Below are 17198 nucleotides of genomic sequence, written 5' to 3'. Positions count from 1 at the left end.
AAAATTAAAGGCTTTGTGCGCAGTATCTTACAGGCACCCTCCTTTCTCACACTGAAGGACATGCCATTTGAAATAGCACTTGCTATCTGCAGTTTTTATAAATCTTTTTATTTTTTTAAAAACCTCACAGGAGCACAGTTTAAGTCAGTCAGATTAAGTAACCAAGCTTGCAATTCACATGGTGGGACTTCCTTTTGAGTAAATATGAATAGAGTATGGCTGTAAACATTTCAGCTCTGGTTACAAACCTTCAGTGCTATTTGAGAAATCACTCAGATTTTTAAAAAGGCAGGTTGGAGCATGGGCTTTTTTAAAAAACAAGGTTAAGTAGTCTCTCATACTCTCATGTTTTTGGCAGGGGAGGTTTACAATAAACAGCACTGTATGCTTAAAATGTTGGGTGTCATTGCAACAATGGCCAAGGAATAAATCAACAGCTAGCCAAATTGTTTTAACTACAGTAGCAGGTTTTGGACCTTTACTCAGTTTGTTATACTGTTTTAAAATATCTTGAACTAAAAAGGTGCCTTAATCCGTAACTAGAATTTTTTTAAACCCCCCCCCCGCCACATAGGGTACTTTTATTTGGTATGCAGCTACTTCATAAATACTGCAGATGGCAAGCACCATCTTAAACCAGAAGCACTCTGTTTTGTGCGTGAGAAAAGGGGAAATGTCTCTTAAACTGATGGCTGATTTTAAGGTGACACAAGCATCTTACACCACAGGAAGTAGGTTTGCCTTAGAAATAGGTTTTTCTCATACAAATTTATACAGATTATCAATTAAGCAATCAATATGATTGTTTTAAAAATAGATGTGATTCCTTGAGATATGGAGGAGTAGGCACATAAAGTGAGAGAAAGCATCACAGCCCAGCATCTCTAGGTACAACTCAGCTGGAATGATGGAGATGCAGAGACACGGTTTGCAAGTTTCAAAGCAGCTGTGAGAAAACTATCTGGGACACAAGTCATAAGAGTGTATTACTGTATATTTTAAAAGCTAGAAAAACGTTTAGTCTTGTTCTGCTTCCTCCTCCTGCTTGATCCTGCTGGCGATGCTTTTATCTCCACCTCTGAAGGGGATCCGTTTGCTCAGTCGTGATTAGGCAGTGACAAACCCCTCTTCCTACACAGCCGTCTGGAGCCTTGCAGAGGAGGTATCAGGAGTGAGTCATGAACTCTGACCTTTCCCGCAGTTGGGGGGAGAATGGTGTTTCCTGCTCTCCTCCTGTAAGGTTACATATACCAAACTGCTTTTAAAGCCATAGAGCCGAGAGGGAGACACACCAGTAGGCCCAGCTTAACCCTTTCCTTGGCAGCCAAGCATTGGCAGGATTTTCACAGATGCCAGCTAATCCTCCGAACACCTCCGCAAAGTGGCTATTCTTATCCCTGTGTCCTAGACAGGTGTCCAAGGGGTCAGGTGCCTTCCCTTCAAGATCAGCGCAGGGATCTACAGCTGGAGGGTGCTAAACACCATTTGTCTTCTGCCGAGCCCACTAGACAACACTGCCTGCTGTTGCTGCTACTGCCCCTTTTATGCATTATCACCATAGCAACAGAAGCTGATGGAGTAAGCTTTGCAAACAATCTCAGAATCCCAGCTTTTCCATCGTTACTCCCTGTGCCCTACAATTATTATGCAGCGATACAGGCAGCACACTGCATGGTTGTTCCCATCTGGAAGTTTCCATGGAGGAGATTTTTTTTTTAAAGGGAAAAAATCATTTTATCAGCTCAATATCTGACAAATAATGTGGCTCAAGTGTTCATTTTTGCAAGATGACGTCTGCCAAGGCGCCCCTCCAGACAAGTGGCACTACGTAACCACAACTAGGAACCTTGTTTTAAATCCCAGCTTCGCTAGCAGGAGAGTTTTGCCTCCTTTTATGCCTGTGCTCACTACTAAATCCCTTGGTCTAGTAACTGCCCTCAAATCACTGAGCAGCCCTCTTTGCAGGGAGTCTTGGGTTTTCACCACTGCCGTGGTCTGAAGTCAGTGCCTTGGTGGGAGGCCAGCTGAGAGCCCCAGGAACCCCACTTTTGAGTCCCATGAAAGAAGGTGGGTGGCTAACACCCCAGAGGACAGGATCACACTTCAAAACGACCTTGACAGATTAGAGAACTGGGCCAAAACAAACAAGATGAATTTTAACAGGGAGAAATGTAAAGTATTGCACTTGGGCAAAAAAAATGAGAGGCACAAATACAAGATGGGTGACACCTGGCTTGAGAGCACTACATGTGAAAAGGATCTAGGAGTCTTGGTTGACCACAAACTTGACATGAGCCAACAGTGTGACGCGGCAGCTCAAAAAGCCAATGCAATTCTGGGCTGCATCAATAGGAGTATAGCATCTAGATCAAGGGAAGTAATAGTGCCACTGTATTCTGCTCTGGTCAGACCTCACCTGGAGTACTGTGTCCAGTTCTGGGCACCACAGTTCAAGAAGGACACTGACAAACTGGAACGTGTCCAGAGGAGGGCAACCAGAATGGTCAAAGGCCTGGAAACAATGCCTTATGAGGAACGGCTAAGGGAGCTGGGCATGTTTAGCCTGGAGAAGAGGAGGTTAAGGGGTGATATGATAGCCATGTTCAAATATATAAAAGGATGTCACATAGAGGAGGGAGAAAGGTTGTTTTCTGCTGCTCCAGAGAAGCGGACACGGAGCAATGGATCCAAACTACAAGAAAGAAGATTCCACCTAAACATTAGGAAGAACTTCCTGACAGTAAGAGCTGTTTGACAGTGGAATTTGCTGCCAAGGAGTGTGGTGGAGTCTCCTTCTTTGGAGGTCTTTAAGCAGAGGCTTGACAACCATATGTCAGGAGTGCTCTGATGGTGTTTCCTGCTTGGCAGGGGGTTGGACTCGATGGCCCTTGCGGTCTCTTCCAACTCTATGATTCTATGATTCTATAAGGTGTAAGACAAAAAAATAAAAAAAAAATGCTGTAGCCGTACGAGAAGGGAAAAAAAATGCTAAGTAATTCTGCTCTTACCTTTTCAGTTCCAAGCTGGACAGGAAGAACAGTAAGTGTTGGTAATAAGAAGAGCAGAACTAGGAAGGTCATGCTTAATTCATTATTAAATTCCATGGTCATGGGCGGAGTGGGGTCTTGTGGTAACGCTGATCACAGCACTGGCAGGTAGAATTCTAAGCTCTGGGCAGATGAATGTGGTGCATATAGTATCTGGCTTGTTAGCAATCCTTTCAGTATCCTAAAAGCCTGCATATGGGTTCTAAGAATGTTGCTCTGCAAAGGATCCCAACCAATAACTTCACCTGTCTCTAACCAAGGAGGTCTTGTGGTTCCTATGGAAAAGAACTAGAAGGTAGAATAAAAGTAGCAGTGGCCCTAACCCAAGAAACCTGTCCTCAGCTACAATGTGCGGCAGGAATGATGCAAAGCCTGCTTGCCATCCAACCCATAGGTCTCCCGTTAGACTGGTTTCTCTGCTAAGCTGCCGCTGCTGCTAACCACATGGCTCTCATCAGTGTAAGAGCAAATGTTTTGGGTACAGATATATACACCATCTCCATAGAGACAGCCTCCCCCCCTCACCATCACAGTGAATCGGCTTTTTATTTTGAGGGGGAGGTGGCTGCTATTCCTCGGGAACACCTAAATCTCAACGAATTCTCAAAGGCCCCACCCCTGTTCCTCAGCCTAATCTATTAGCAGCTGGAGTGGGGACACCATCAGGAGACAGAAGTCCTGTGCTATAGCGCTGCTCTCCCTTCTCATCACCAGGTAACAGAACTGCACTTTCTGGTGATTCAGCAGGACTGCTGGTTTACACAATGACTAATGAAGTGAAATCGGCAAGAGCAGAACAACCAAAATAGGAAGAGCCAAACCACTAGGGGCTGAGTGGGCTAATCACATGCTGTGGCATTAAACTACTTGGCTCCAGGAAACACTACTTGTACCATATTAGTCAACATCAGTGCCCCTTTCCCTCACCTCTTCAAGAGCCCAAAAGCCCCTCTGCTGAACAGGACATAAGCAGCCTGTTGTCTGAGCCATGGCCTTTGGGATAATGCACTTAATTGGGTGGCTGCACACAAAGGCCCCAGCATGTAGTCTCTACATGCACAGATGCCTAGGAGCACTCCTCTCCCGACACACAGAACTTTTTGTATGACTAGTAACTATAAACCTTCGTAAACCACAAACTGTAAGCACCATCTGTCTCCATGTAACAGGGGGAGCAGCATAAGAAATGAGAACCCCATCGCTCCCCAGTCATTTGCCGGTATATGTGTGCAAAGAAGCAACACACCACAAGATACATGAAAATCACCTGCATCCCCACCTGGCTCTCCTACTCTATGCAGCAAAAGTTACTTGACACATTGTCACTGGGCCCCAGCAAACAGCTAACAATGAGCGCAAAGGTACACAAAACCTTTCACACTCTTCGTTAGGTCTGTGAAAAGTAGATTGTCCCAACTTGTGCAAGATTAAGTGCTTTCCACCTGTGCAAAGCTACCATTGGCTAAAATTCACAGATTGACCTGCCTATGATGCTGCAGCCATCTGCATGAACAGATCTGTAGCAGCTAGAACTTGAAGAAAAGTATTAGAGAGGTTAGAGGGGAAGTGGTTCTAATGCAACCTCATTCTCTGGTCCCCGTGGGACACCGGATGCTTTTTCAGGCCACTGAACAGCCTGTAACTCTGTCAGGCTCCACAGAGAGGTGCCCCCGCTCTGCAGAAGCATGGCTGTGGGGGCAGTGTGAAGCCACCCTTCCCTGACCAAGAATAATCACAGGAGAGCCAACAGGCGCCCCTTCTCTCTCAGAAGGGCAGACACAAAGGCCCAGGGCAGGCACTCTTAAACTTTGAGGTAAGAGTGCATTTTGGGAAGATGTGCGGTCTCAAGCCTGCCTTCAGTGGATGAGGAACAGCTGAACTGGCAGAGGCAGAGAATGGGCCTGGGCATCCGACAGCAACAGAATACTGGCTTAAGGGAGGCCCAAACACCAACTATGCTGACTGTGAGCATGGAACCCAGGTGTAGCCGTCTCAGGATGCAACGGAAGGTTGCTACCTCCACCAGCAGATTTTGGAGGCCATTATAAAGATGGCAAAATGAGAGGCAAGTCACTTCAATGAGGCTTGCACTGGAACATTTCCCAGTAGACCTATTAATTGAAATGAAGAGGAGAGGAGGCAGGAAGAAAATGGAGTAGGCCTTTTCTGTGGCCATGAAAACTTCCTTCCCATCCCAGGGAAGCTCAATGGATTCCTACTCTAATGCGTTTTTGGCACCAGGTGAAGAGACTCTCATCTTCCTGGACTTTTTACCGCCTAAAGGACATTTTCTCCTGGGATTTTTACTACTGCTTTCACCCTGCTGCTTTGTACTTCTATTGTATTTTAACTTTTGTAGACCACCCTGTTATTTGCTGACGGCCAGTATAAAAAAAATCTGATAAACAGAGCATTTAAAATAATAATTTTTGGACATTGCTTCTTCAAAAACCGTAAATTCCAGGAATTACACTTCTTGTTTGGAGGTGGGTATTTGATTTTTGTTATTAAAAACTTCATACAAATGAGCCATTGTTCTTCCTCAGAATCCTTATTTGTGCCCATTTGCTACAGCATTCCTCTTAACGAGCACAAGGATACTATGTGCAGCAGACTCCTTTTACCACAGTGGCAGAACTCTACACAGTCTGGAAGGTGGCCAGGTTTTTACCACTAAGCAAGTAGAAAGCAAGGAAAAAGAGTAACTCCCTGTGACTTTGAGCCTCAAACCCAGGATAGTTTTGCAGCTATGAGAAAGAGAATTTCACAGCAGTAACTACCCCCAAAACAGTGTAGTCACTTCCTCAAGGGGGAGGGAACTGTCATGATTAGCCGCATTGAACAAGTAAATCCACTTGAGGGCACCAGACTCCATATATTATGCATTTGCTAATGACTTATGAAGGGACAGAATTACAGAAAACTTCAAACCTCCACCAAGATTTCAAAAAGAAACAAAACAGCCAAACACACCCACACTCAGCCAGTGTTCTTCAAATCCACTATGGGAATCCCATGTTCCTGGATAAGGCTCGTTTACAACTGATCTCCCACTGAAGTCCAATAGTTAAAGAGTTGCTTTTGGTCAGGCAGGTATTCTGCAACTTCGGAAAATCCTGAATTTTGTGTATGAAGTCAGCATGAATTCTGGGCCAACCCTCCCCCCGCCCCCCAAAAAACCCTTCTATGCAAATAAAACACTATATTAATAAAACCAAAGTGTGCCGATTAATACCAAATCATGCAAATGTTATGCTTCTTTCTAATTGTGTATATTTTGAACAAAATTCAAATCTTTAAAAACAGAAAATATGTAAAATTATGGGGGTCTGGATATCAAAGCAAAGCTTGCACTTAGCAATAAAGGCCACAAATGTGCTAATTATATACACCACAGATTTTACTCAGAATAAATTATGCAAATTTGAATATTTTGTAGATCTCTTCTGAATCTGCTTGCTTCCATTCAGAACTCATTGTTTGAGCTTTTACAGAATTTGGAATCTCAATTTTTTAATTTACAATGAGGAATGCCTGTGGGAAGAAAAATGGTGAAGTAAAAAATAGAAATAAACTAGAGGACAAGAGGACCGTTTTTTTTGAAGACAGATACCTATGTAAAGGTAAAGGGACCCCTGACCATTAGGTCCAGTCGCAGGCGACTCTGGGGTTGCTTTGCTCATCTCGCTTTACTGGCCAAGGGAGCCGACGTACAGCTTCCGGGTCATGTGACCAGCATGACTAAACCGCTTCTGGCGAACCAGAGCAGCGCACGGGAACGCCTTTTACCCTTCCCGCCAGAACGGTACCTATTTATCTACTTGCACTTTGACGTGCTTTTGAACTGCTAGGTTGGCAGGAGCAGGGACCCAGCAACGGGAGCTTACTCCCTCGCGGGGATTCGAACCACCAACTTTCTGATCGACAAGCCCTAGGCTCTGTGGTTTAGACCACAGTGCTACCTGTATCCCTTACTTGGCTACGAGTGATCGCCAAAGAAGAAAAAGGGTACTAGTATTCAAATAAAATGTCATACTAATTGAAACAGCTGAAACATCCCACTTTTCAAGTTACATAGGATTATTTGGCATCTTTGTTCTTGGTGAGTTGTTCTATGTTAGTGGAAAGCTTCCTCTCCTCTTGGATCCATGAGGACAAGGCAGTATGCTAGCACTGCGTAGATAAGGAAGATGCTTCTTTTGCCCACACTAATTGTAGTCACTCACAAATAAAACTGATTCCCTAGCTAGAGCTTCTGAAAACTGACTTGATGCACCTGCTGGGTACATACATGTGTGTACATGCAACATGTGCATGTACTCACGCAACCCTTCCAGCAACAGATGTCTTAAACACTGAGAAATTATTTAAAACCAGAAACCGATAAGAACAAGAAGAGAAGGAAGTGTTCTTCGCAAGCCTTCATCAACAAGCGAGCACAAACTCTCCCCCTTTCATCTTTGTGTAGGAACTTCAAAGCCTATGACTGGGGAAAAGTTTGTGGGTGGGCAGAAGTATTTATCATTAGAACATTACCCTCAATATTCACCAGACAAGGGGGGGCGGATGGTGCATCAGCCCCTGGCATCAGGCAGGGTGGGTGACCCAAGAGCAAGTGGGTTTCCCCCAATTCTTTGCAAAGCTGTGACACATGAACTGGCATCTATTTGCTGCATTTCCCCCCTCTAAGAGTGAAGCAGTGTTGGGAGGGGGGTGTAGGGTATTTGTTGTTTTTTCATACTATGGCAGCCTTTTCGCACAATATGTGACTAAGGTTGCTTACAAGGGAGTCAAGCCCTTCTGCTAAGCTATGTTCTAACGCTGCAAGCAAGAGCCTCAGGTTCACACACCACTTTCCCCCCTCCTCCTCTGGCCTTTGTCTCTGGTCTTATCTCACTTTTGAGCCTAGACTAACTGCAGTTAAACTTAAGGATGTTTTGGAGAACAAACCATCTACAATCACGGCACACTTTCTTAAAACAGTTAATGGTTTGGAGAAAACAAGTGACTGTTGTGTGTGTGCATTTGAAAAATAATTATTAGATTTATATTGTCCTCTTAAGGAGCTCAAGGTGACAAAGATGGTTCTTCGCACCCCATTTTCTCTTCATAACAAATTTGTAAGTTAATCTGAGAGAGTGTCTGTGGCTGAGGGAATCTGAACCTCGATCTCTCTGGTCCGAGTCTGACATTCTCATCACTAGACCACAATGGCTCCTGAAAATGGAATAAAAAATTTCTTATCTCATCTTTGTGGCTGGAGGTTCTCTCAGGCTCACTGCCATAGCGCAAAATGTTCCTTGGCATGTCAAACGCTCCATGCAGGTTTCTTTCAGGACTCTGTTACCTCTGAGGTGGGATTTCTGCTATAAATACAATCTTCACCACAACAGGCATTTACGCAACATGAAGTGGGAAGGAATTGAGAGAAGAGTAACACAGGAAGACTCATCGCTTTGCTTACTACACAATTAAATCCATACATGTGCAACTGCAGCTGCTGTGAAAAGGGAGTTTACACCGTTTTCTCTTGCCAGCTGGGAGTGCCGCATGAAAAGGCAGTCAAATAGCACAGCCTCAAAGTCCTAAGTTACTTTCCACAATTCTTGGGACCTGGAACAATTCCTGGGAACAGATGAGCCAGTAAACCTGTTGCGCAATAATGATAAATAATTACAAAACCATATATGGAAAACAAAATCAAGACCACACCACTGAAGAGAGGAGCCTCCGACTGCAACACTCTTGGGTTGTTGCTAACACATCTTTGTTGCTAATAACTAAAACAGAAATTGGGGGGTGGCATGGGAGGGACCCCCTGGGTAGGCATCCCTGGACAATAACGAGCCTGTTACTCATCAGCTCCCACTTCTGTTTGCTTGGCTGTTGTATCCAATACACAAAGGGGTTCAGATGTGCATGGGAACACAGGGAGTGGCCTTACAGCACCGGTCCATTGTCTACACGGCTTGGCAGTGGCTTTCAGAGTTCCAGGCAGGGGACAGTTCCTGCCCTACCCACCTTCTGCATAGAAAGCAGATGCTCTACCCCAGAGCTGCAGTCTCTCCCCTGATGATCCTCCTGCTGGCCATAAATTAAACTATACTTTGTCTAGGACCTCTTCTAAGTGCTCAGAATGCATTCTTATGTTATCTCAACCCCCCCTTCATCAGCTCTCTAAGGTAGGCCAGTAGAGGGAGGGGGACAGCAGGGCTCAGGCAAGAAAAGCCACGCAGTAAACTCCTGGTCCCGCTGCCATTTCTGACAGACTTCCTGTTAATGCTCTTCAATGCTACACTACACTGAACTCAGGAAAGGGCCAAGGAACCCTCTACAACTGTAGTTAAAATATTACAAAACCTTACAAAAAGAACTGCCCTTATTTATTTCCCTTTTTAAACAAGTTCTGATTCAATGTTTTTAGCAGCAAGCTATAAAAAAATTGGGGACGCAAGTGGCGCTGTGGGTAAAACCTCAGCACCTAGGACTTGCCGATCGTATGGTCGGCGGTTCGAATCCCCGCGGCGGGGTGAGCTCCCGTCTTTCGGTCCCAGCTCCGGCCCACCTAGCAGTTCGAAAGCACCCCTAAGTGCAAGTAGATAAATAGGTTCCGCTTTATAGCGGGAAGGTAAACGGCGTTCCCGTGTGCTGCGCTGGTGCTGGCTCGCCAGAGCAGCTTCGTCACACTGGCCACATGACCCGGACGTGTCTCCGGACAGCGCTGGCCCCCGGCCTCTTAAGTGAGATGAGCGCACAACCCTAGAGTCGGACACGACTGGCCCGTATGGGCAGGGGTACCTTTACCTTTTTTATAAAAAAATTGTCCAGTAGCACCTTAGAGACCAACTAAGTTTGTTCTTGGTATGCACACTTCTTCAGATATGCACATGAAAGATTATACCAAGAACAAACTTAGTTGGTCTCTAAGGTGCTACTGGACAATTTTTTTATATACTTCGACTGCGTCAGACCAACACGGCTACCTACCTGAATTCAGCAGCAAGCTGACATTCAGAAAACCTAAAGAGGTGAAGCTGTTCCTGGTATGGAGGTAAGTAGCCAGGGAAAAACCTTCACCTGTTGAATTGCTGTTTGTTAGTCTGATGGTCTAATAATGTGCTTTGAGTCTTATTATCACAACACTAGGAAGGACTCTCTTTTAAAAATCTGTACACTTGAACAGCTCCCTGAAAGAAGAGGGTCGTATTCTCAGTCTGTTCATCTTTTTCTCTCACACACATATACTTCTGCTTTTCTTCGGGGCTTTTTTTTCTAGAAGAAGAGGTGCCAGAACTTGTTGACCATATTTAAGGCGGAGCATCCACCCAAAGTTGTTGAGGCTTTCAGGGCCATTAGCCTCCAAGAGCAGAAACATTGACAAAAGCGCCAATCAAACAGGCAGGAAAACCCCTGGCCTAAACCAGTGATAACGGATGGCATTAAAAGCATCCACCGCTTCTGGTTTCATTCAGAAAATGAAAACATCTGTCAGCCACACATAAGCCTCTTCCACAAGGGCTGCAGCACAGCAAGATATTTTGACTCTCAAAAAGGTACACGATGAGAAGAGAACAGAAATAGATATTCCACTGAGTAATACAACACTGTAGAAAATCAAATAAACTTAATGAGGCATGGGTGGAAAGGGAGAGATCCTGAAAAGAAGACCGGCTGGATGAATGAGCTGTCTGGGGGTGGCGCTCAGTCCATTTACAACTTGCATGCTTTCAGCCTGAGTTCATTCCTGCTCTGACCTTAAAGGCCGAGTTCCGGCTGCAGGCTAGGAAATAGAGGTCATGCACACAGTTCTTTATTTAAGCAGACCCCAACAAGGCAATGGGGTCTATTGATTACAGCCCCAAGTTAGGACTCCTCAGAGGTCTAAATCTAAAACCTGGCTCAGCTAACTTTCTTTAGAGAAGCTGCTTCTCCTTTCAGCTTGTGCCTTGTACACAAATGGTCCAGAAATCTGCCCAGGCACAACACACAAAATCTGGTGACAAACTCATAACCCCTTTTAGGCTGCAACCCTACATGCACTTACATGAGAGGAAGTCTCTTTGAACACAGTGGGGCTTACTTCTATGTAGACATGCATAGGACTGCACTGGCAATCAAGAGGGAAACATTAGCATTCAAATTCCCAATCATTATCAGCTGCAGTGTGTAGGTGTGTCGCATGAATGCTCCCTGCGCTCCTCCCAGGCCTGGAAAGGAGTTAGTTTAACCTTCAGTTTGCCAGTAAAACTGTGTCAGAATATGATGCATGTCTAAAACGTGTGTCACCAACATGAAAAGTTTCAAAAGCTCTGCTCTAGATATACCTTGACTATGAAGAAGTGCTTATTACCGTGTGATGCTTCTTCCTAAGTTTAGTGAAACCTCCATGTTTTTATTCTTATAGCTAGGTGGGGGTTAATTCTGTATTCTTACAACTCTGGAGTTCAATTTCAGAGAAAACTGGAAAAACACACACAGACAAAGTGCTAGGGGTCAAAGTGACCCTGTAAAAGTGCTGCTTAAATTATTTAGTTTTTCTTCATGACCACAGAGGCTTAGCTCAGAACCTGTTCTTTTCATTACTTGTGAGAAAGGAGCATAGAAGGTAAAAACACAGCATATTGGATCTTCCCACAATAGACAAATGACTCGGTTTCCTTAACAGGGCTACAAACTGTAATGGGGGTCAACAGTACCTCTCAGGTTTACAAAACCCCTTGACAAGCCTGAATTTTAAAACATGCCCCTCCCCGCCCCCAGTTAAAACCTTTTTTGTAATCTGCCAAAATTGTTCCCCCACCCATCATGGCTAGCATTTCACACAATGCTTACTAATTCTGCTTTGGGGGTCATTGTGACCCCAACTGCATCTGCAAATGTTTGCAAGCTACCTGCACCCGTGCCTAAGCAGGAGGCCAGACGCAAAGACAACTCTCAAAAGCTGACCGCTTTTCTCCGTTCACAAAAGACCTCGACAATAACTGTTGTTGAGGGTTGCTCTTAGGCATCAATGTACCATTCATCATCCATTGCTCACAATGTAGGCTAGACAGTGGTTGAGAAAACAAGCACCACATCTACCGTACACATCTATCCCATTTATGACAACTAAAAACTGCCCCCCCCCCCTTGTGCTACTAACCAGGCCACTAATCTAGAAGTGCCAACAGTGCTGTTCTGGGTTTTTAAGAAGGTTTGAGACGTCTAAGCAATGTAACAAAGCAAGGAAGAAGAGAAGAAGAAGAGTTTGGATTTGATATCCCGCTTTATCCCTACCCGAAGGAGTCTCAAAGCGGCTCACAATCTCCTTTCCTTCCTCCCCCACAACAAACACTCTGTGAGGTGAGTGGGGCTGAGAGACTTCAGAGAAGTGTGACTGGTCCAAGGTCACCCAGCAGCTGCATGTGGAGGAGCGGAGATGCGAACCCGGTTCCCCAGATTACGAGTCCACCGCTCTTAACCACTACACCACACTGGCTCCCTAGCGTGGAAGGGCAATGATTCTCCAGTGCATAATTGTGCAGCAATCTCAGGATAAAATGAAAGGTGGTGTGGACACGCATCACCAGATGATCATCTCACACACACTTCAACTCTATTTGAAACCACAGTAAACAGAATGCCCCCAATATATGTCTCTTCCTAATAGACCTGTGCTTGGAGCTGATCAAATCATGGGCTGAGTCTACATTCTAGTGTGCTCTTGTAAGGTTGTCAATGGAGGTCCTTGCCTGTGGACGTCAAATGACTGGCTACCAGAGAGACAGCCAGTCCCAATGGAGTTCTGCCTGGTATCATTGCTGTTACTTTCTATTTAGCCTTTGAATGGGTTGATCTAATGTGGTTTTTTTGTGTTTCACCATGTAGCTTGCCGAATTGCCTTTCTTGTTGCTAAATTTAATATGCTGCTTTTAAGTTAAACTGTTTTTGAAAAATTCTGCATTCTTTTTCTCTGCCATTGCTTTGTATTCTTATTAAGTTTTGATTATTTTTATGGCATTTTGTTAAGCCACCTTGAATGCAAATTGGAAGAGAATACACAGATTTTTTAAACAAAACAAATATCAATGTCCATATGATATAAAGGATCTCCCCCTTCCTCCATGGGGTGGGAAAAACCAGAGGAAAAGGAAGGGATGCTGTAAGGGACAGGGACGAGAGAGGTGGTGGGGAGGATGTAGAACATTACATACCGTATATACTTGAGTATAAGCCGAGGCACCTAATTTTACCACAAAAAACAGGGAAAACTTATTGACTCGAGTATAAGCCGGTTCACCACACCACAAACCTCCTGGTGGCAGGAGTGTGTGTGTGTGTGTGTGTGGGTGCGAATGCGCCCACGCCAGAGGGGGTTTCTCTCTCCCCCGCAGCCCTCCCACCTAGGGTGCTGCCGAGAGGCAGAGGCTGGTGGCGGCAGCGGCGGAGGAAGAACAAGCAGCCCCAAAGGGCTGCTTTCAAGCTGCTCGTTCCTCCTCCACCGCTGCCGACAGGGACCCTCACTTGAGCATAAGCCGAGGGGGGCTTTTTCAGCATAAAAGATGTGCTGAAAAAGTTGGCTTATACTCAAGTATATACAGTATGTTTGCAGTTGTTTCATTCTGGGTCTTTCCACACCAAACCACCTGATTTCAATACTTGACTATGCTCTCACGGCTCAGATTTTCTTCAAATTTTTTTTAAACGTGTAGATACCTATGTAAAGGTAAAGGGACCCCCTGACCATTAGGTCCAGTCGTGGCCAATTCTGGGGTTGCGGCACTCATCTCGCTTTACTGGCCGAGGGAGCTGGAGTACAGCTTCCGGGTCATGACTAAGCAGCTTCTGGGGAACCAGAAACGCCCTTTACCTTCCCGCCGGAGTGGTACCTATTTATCTACTTGCACTTTGACGTGCTTTCGAACTGCTAGGTTGGCAGGAACTGGGACCGAGCAATGGGAGCTCACCCCGTCGCGGGGATTCGAACCACCAACCTTCTGATCGGCAAGTCCTAGGCTCTGTGGGTCACCAACCATTCAAAGTGTATTTTTGTCATCCCCCCACCCCCGGTAGGTTCCATAAGCCATAGTGCTTTACACAATAAAATGAACAAGGGCTCTAAGACATATTTTGTTTTTATTAAATAATCAATAAAACTTAATTTTTAAAATATATCAGATGACACTGTAACATAACAGGGAACAATTTTAACTACTCTCACAAATATGTGAGTTATGTGAGTTATTTCAGGCTCAAAGAGACCTTAAAGCCTCACTTAATTCCATATTTATACCTTATTTTTAAAGAAACGACAATTAGCTTTATTTTGATACTAAAATAAGCCCAATCGGTTGAAAAATAAGTGAAACAGGAGGTTTTTTTTCTAAACTGACGCAGACATTGCATTAGCCTAAATCATGTGAAAATCAGAATTTTCAAAAAATTCTCCTGCGCCCAATTTTGGACCAAAAAATCTTTAAAAATTAATTTGAGGTTATCTCATAGGTATCTAGGGATGCGGGTGACGCTCTGGGTTAAACCACAGAGCCTAGGACTTGCCGATCAGAAGGTCGGTGGTTTGCATCCCCGCGACGGTGTGAGCTCCCATTGCTCAGTCCCAGCTCCTGCCAACCTAGCAGTTCGAAAGCACGTCAAAGTGCAAGTAGATAAATAGGTACTGCTCCAGTGGGAAGGTAAAGGGCGTTTCCATGCGCTGCTCTGGTTCGCCAGAAGCGGCTTAGTCATGCTGGCCACATGACCCGGAAGCTGTACGCCGGCTCCCTCAGCCAATAAAGTGAAAGGAGCGCCACAACCCCAGAGTCGGCCACGACTGGACCTAATGGTCAGGGGTCCCTTTACCTTTTACATAGGTATCTACACATTTAAAAAAATTGAAGAAAATCTGAGTCTTGAGAGCACATGGCACCAGGTGATTTGGTATGGAATGACCCTTCTTCTTTTGTCAAACTGTAGCCAAACTTAAAGCCCCCTTGCATGTTGATGCTGCAGTCTTCCTACTCCTCTCATCCCTTCTATCCCCACAGGGCTTTGGTCTGTGTCTATTGGATATTCCAAAACAGATTGATGGCATCTATATATGGCATTCACTTCTTTCTTACTGAAGTATTACTAAACAGCCTTGTTTAGTTGCATTAAGGAAAATAAAGCAGATACTTATGCAACAGACTGCCTGAGTCATACCTGAGCCCGGATCAGAGATTCAAAACTTGGCTTGAAGTAATTGATGCGGCTGCTGTAGAATTTCGGCATCTCTTCCAGAAGCTGCTTGTTTTTAGCCTCAAATTCGTCTTTCACTGGCCTCAGTTCTTCCCGTGCCTGGGGGAACAGAAAAGGTAGTGGAAGAAGAGGACCACAAAGTGTTATGCTTCACCTCCTCCTCAACAGACGGTGAGAATATCCTCCCATGTTCAGTACCAAATGTAGTTTAGCCAAGCAAGGTCCTTTTAATCCTTAGCATATGAAATGGCCTTCAGCCCTTAGAGAGGGAAGATGCATAGGAGCAAACATGGTTGGACCAAATATTTGCTTCTTTCCATTTTAGGATGAAGGTAGTGCTTTAAGGTCTTCCAAAATATTTTCCAAAAAAATCACTTACTGTTGAGAATGGTTTGCCTTCTTAATGTTCACCTGACGTAATGCTCACATCCTTTGTTGACTAGGGCTTCTTTGTCTTAGCCAGTCAGCGATCACATATTGAACATAACCACATTACAATGTTACATAGCCAATCAGATCTGTTCATATGCTGACAACAATAGGAGAAAGTTAATTTAGAATGGCCATGCTTCCTAAACTGGGCTCAAGGGTGATCCCAAGCTAATCAGGACTATGATGGCAAAATAACTCATTGTACTGCCTATTGCCAAAAGACACTGGGGGGGGGGAGTGGGGAGTGTATGTGTGCTCACACATGTGCCTTCTGATACAGATGAAAATGTTTGTGAAAAGGGTGCCCCCCCTTGGCACAGCCCTACTTGAAATTCCGGGGGGGGGAGGGGGAAAACCCTCCCTGCTTAGTCATCAAGACAAAGGAGCTCACTTTCGCACATCCTTAGTTTTATGCATGCATACACAGCATTCTAAGCTTCTTTACTATAAAGCTTGAATTCTCCTTTCTTAATGTTGATATGGTAATTCTTTAACACAATGCCCAATTTATAGAGTTATTAAGAATTTGCATTCTTCAATGAAAGCCAATCTCTTAAGAGGCTCCAGCAGACATAGGAAAGTGGGTTAGCAACATTAGATTCAGAGCTGCTTCATCATTTATATGGCAATCCATTCACCCCTGATGCCCCACCAGTTTACTGCAAGAAACTTCAAAGTGTGAAATGTGAGCACTTCCATTTAAGCGCCTAGGGACTGGCTGCAGCTGCCTAGGGAGAGTTTAGGGGTGTACATCCTATCTTCTCCAGGATGCCAATACACCGCAGCAAACGCAACTGCCACACCAAATGCAAAGTAGCGCTTAGTGAGTTAGGAAACTAAAACTGCCATCCTAAATACAATTCTCTTAACACCAGCTTAAGACCAGCTTAACCAGAAGACCTTTTTACTTTAGTCTTAGCCCCACTTTCAAAACAGATTAATGGCCCTTTTCAATACTCCTGTTTGACACAGGAGTCATCTCATAAGACATCTCAAAATCTCAACAAATCTTGCTGGATTATTTCATTAAAAAGGTACTGAGGGGAATTTGGAAGCCATTCTGTGATGTGTGCCTACAACTCTGAACTGTGTACATATACTTGCAGGATATTTGGAGGCAAAGGAGTCACTCCTGCAGGAAGGGTGGCAGAAATGTGAAATGGAAAAGTCACTTGCGGCTGCAACAACAGCAACCAAGATACAAATGGGAGCTGAGCACCTAATGGACATATGCAGTTCTAAAGATCATCCTACAAATGATTGATTTTCTTTTAAATGAAGATATTGGCCTCATTCGTATACAACACTGGCCATGAACCATGGTTAGAGAAATTAGCCTCTGCACAAGCTGTGTGCAGGTAGGTGCCTGTAACTCAAGCACTCCTCGTTTTGCTCATCGCTTTCCAGAGCAGGGAAACAAACCACGGAGAAGCTGGGTTAGGGTTACATGTGAACCTGTTTGTGTGGCTTGCTTCTCTCCAAATAAAGCACAAGTGGAAACCA

The 17198-nt window shown here is 44.7% G+C and overlaps 1 protein-coding gene across 5 annotated transcripts in view; it reads right to left on the bottom strand.

Annotated features, from left to right (window-relative positions):
• BIN3 (bridging integrator 3) overlaps positions 1–17198 on the bottom strand; it is a 119024-nt gene that overhangs the window by 1374 nt on the left and 100452 nt on the right. For all 5 annotated transcript variants that reach the window (XM_083589092.1, XM_083589095.1, XM_083589093.1 and 2 more), the window contains one exon: positions 15228–15362. In XM_083589092.1, the coding sequence (XP_083445218.1) occupies positions 15228–15362 (135 nt within the window). The remainder of the gene's footprint in view (positions 1–15227; positions 15363–17198) is intronic.

This window comes from Podarcis filfolensis (genome assembly GCF_964270895.1).
Source record: "Podarcis filfolensis genome assembly, chromosome: 15".
Lineage (NCBI taxonomy): Eukaryota > Metazoa > Chordata > Lepidosauria > Squamata > Lacertidae > Podarcis > Podarcis filfolensis.
The sequence above is the reverse complement of the archived record's forward strand: the minus strand, read 5'-3'. Positions and strand labels throughout refer to the sequence as shown.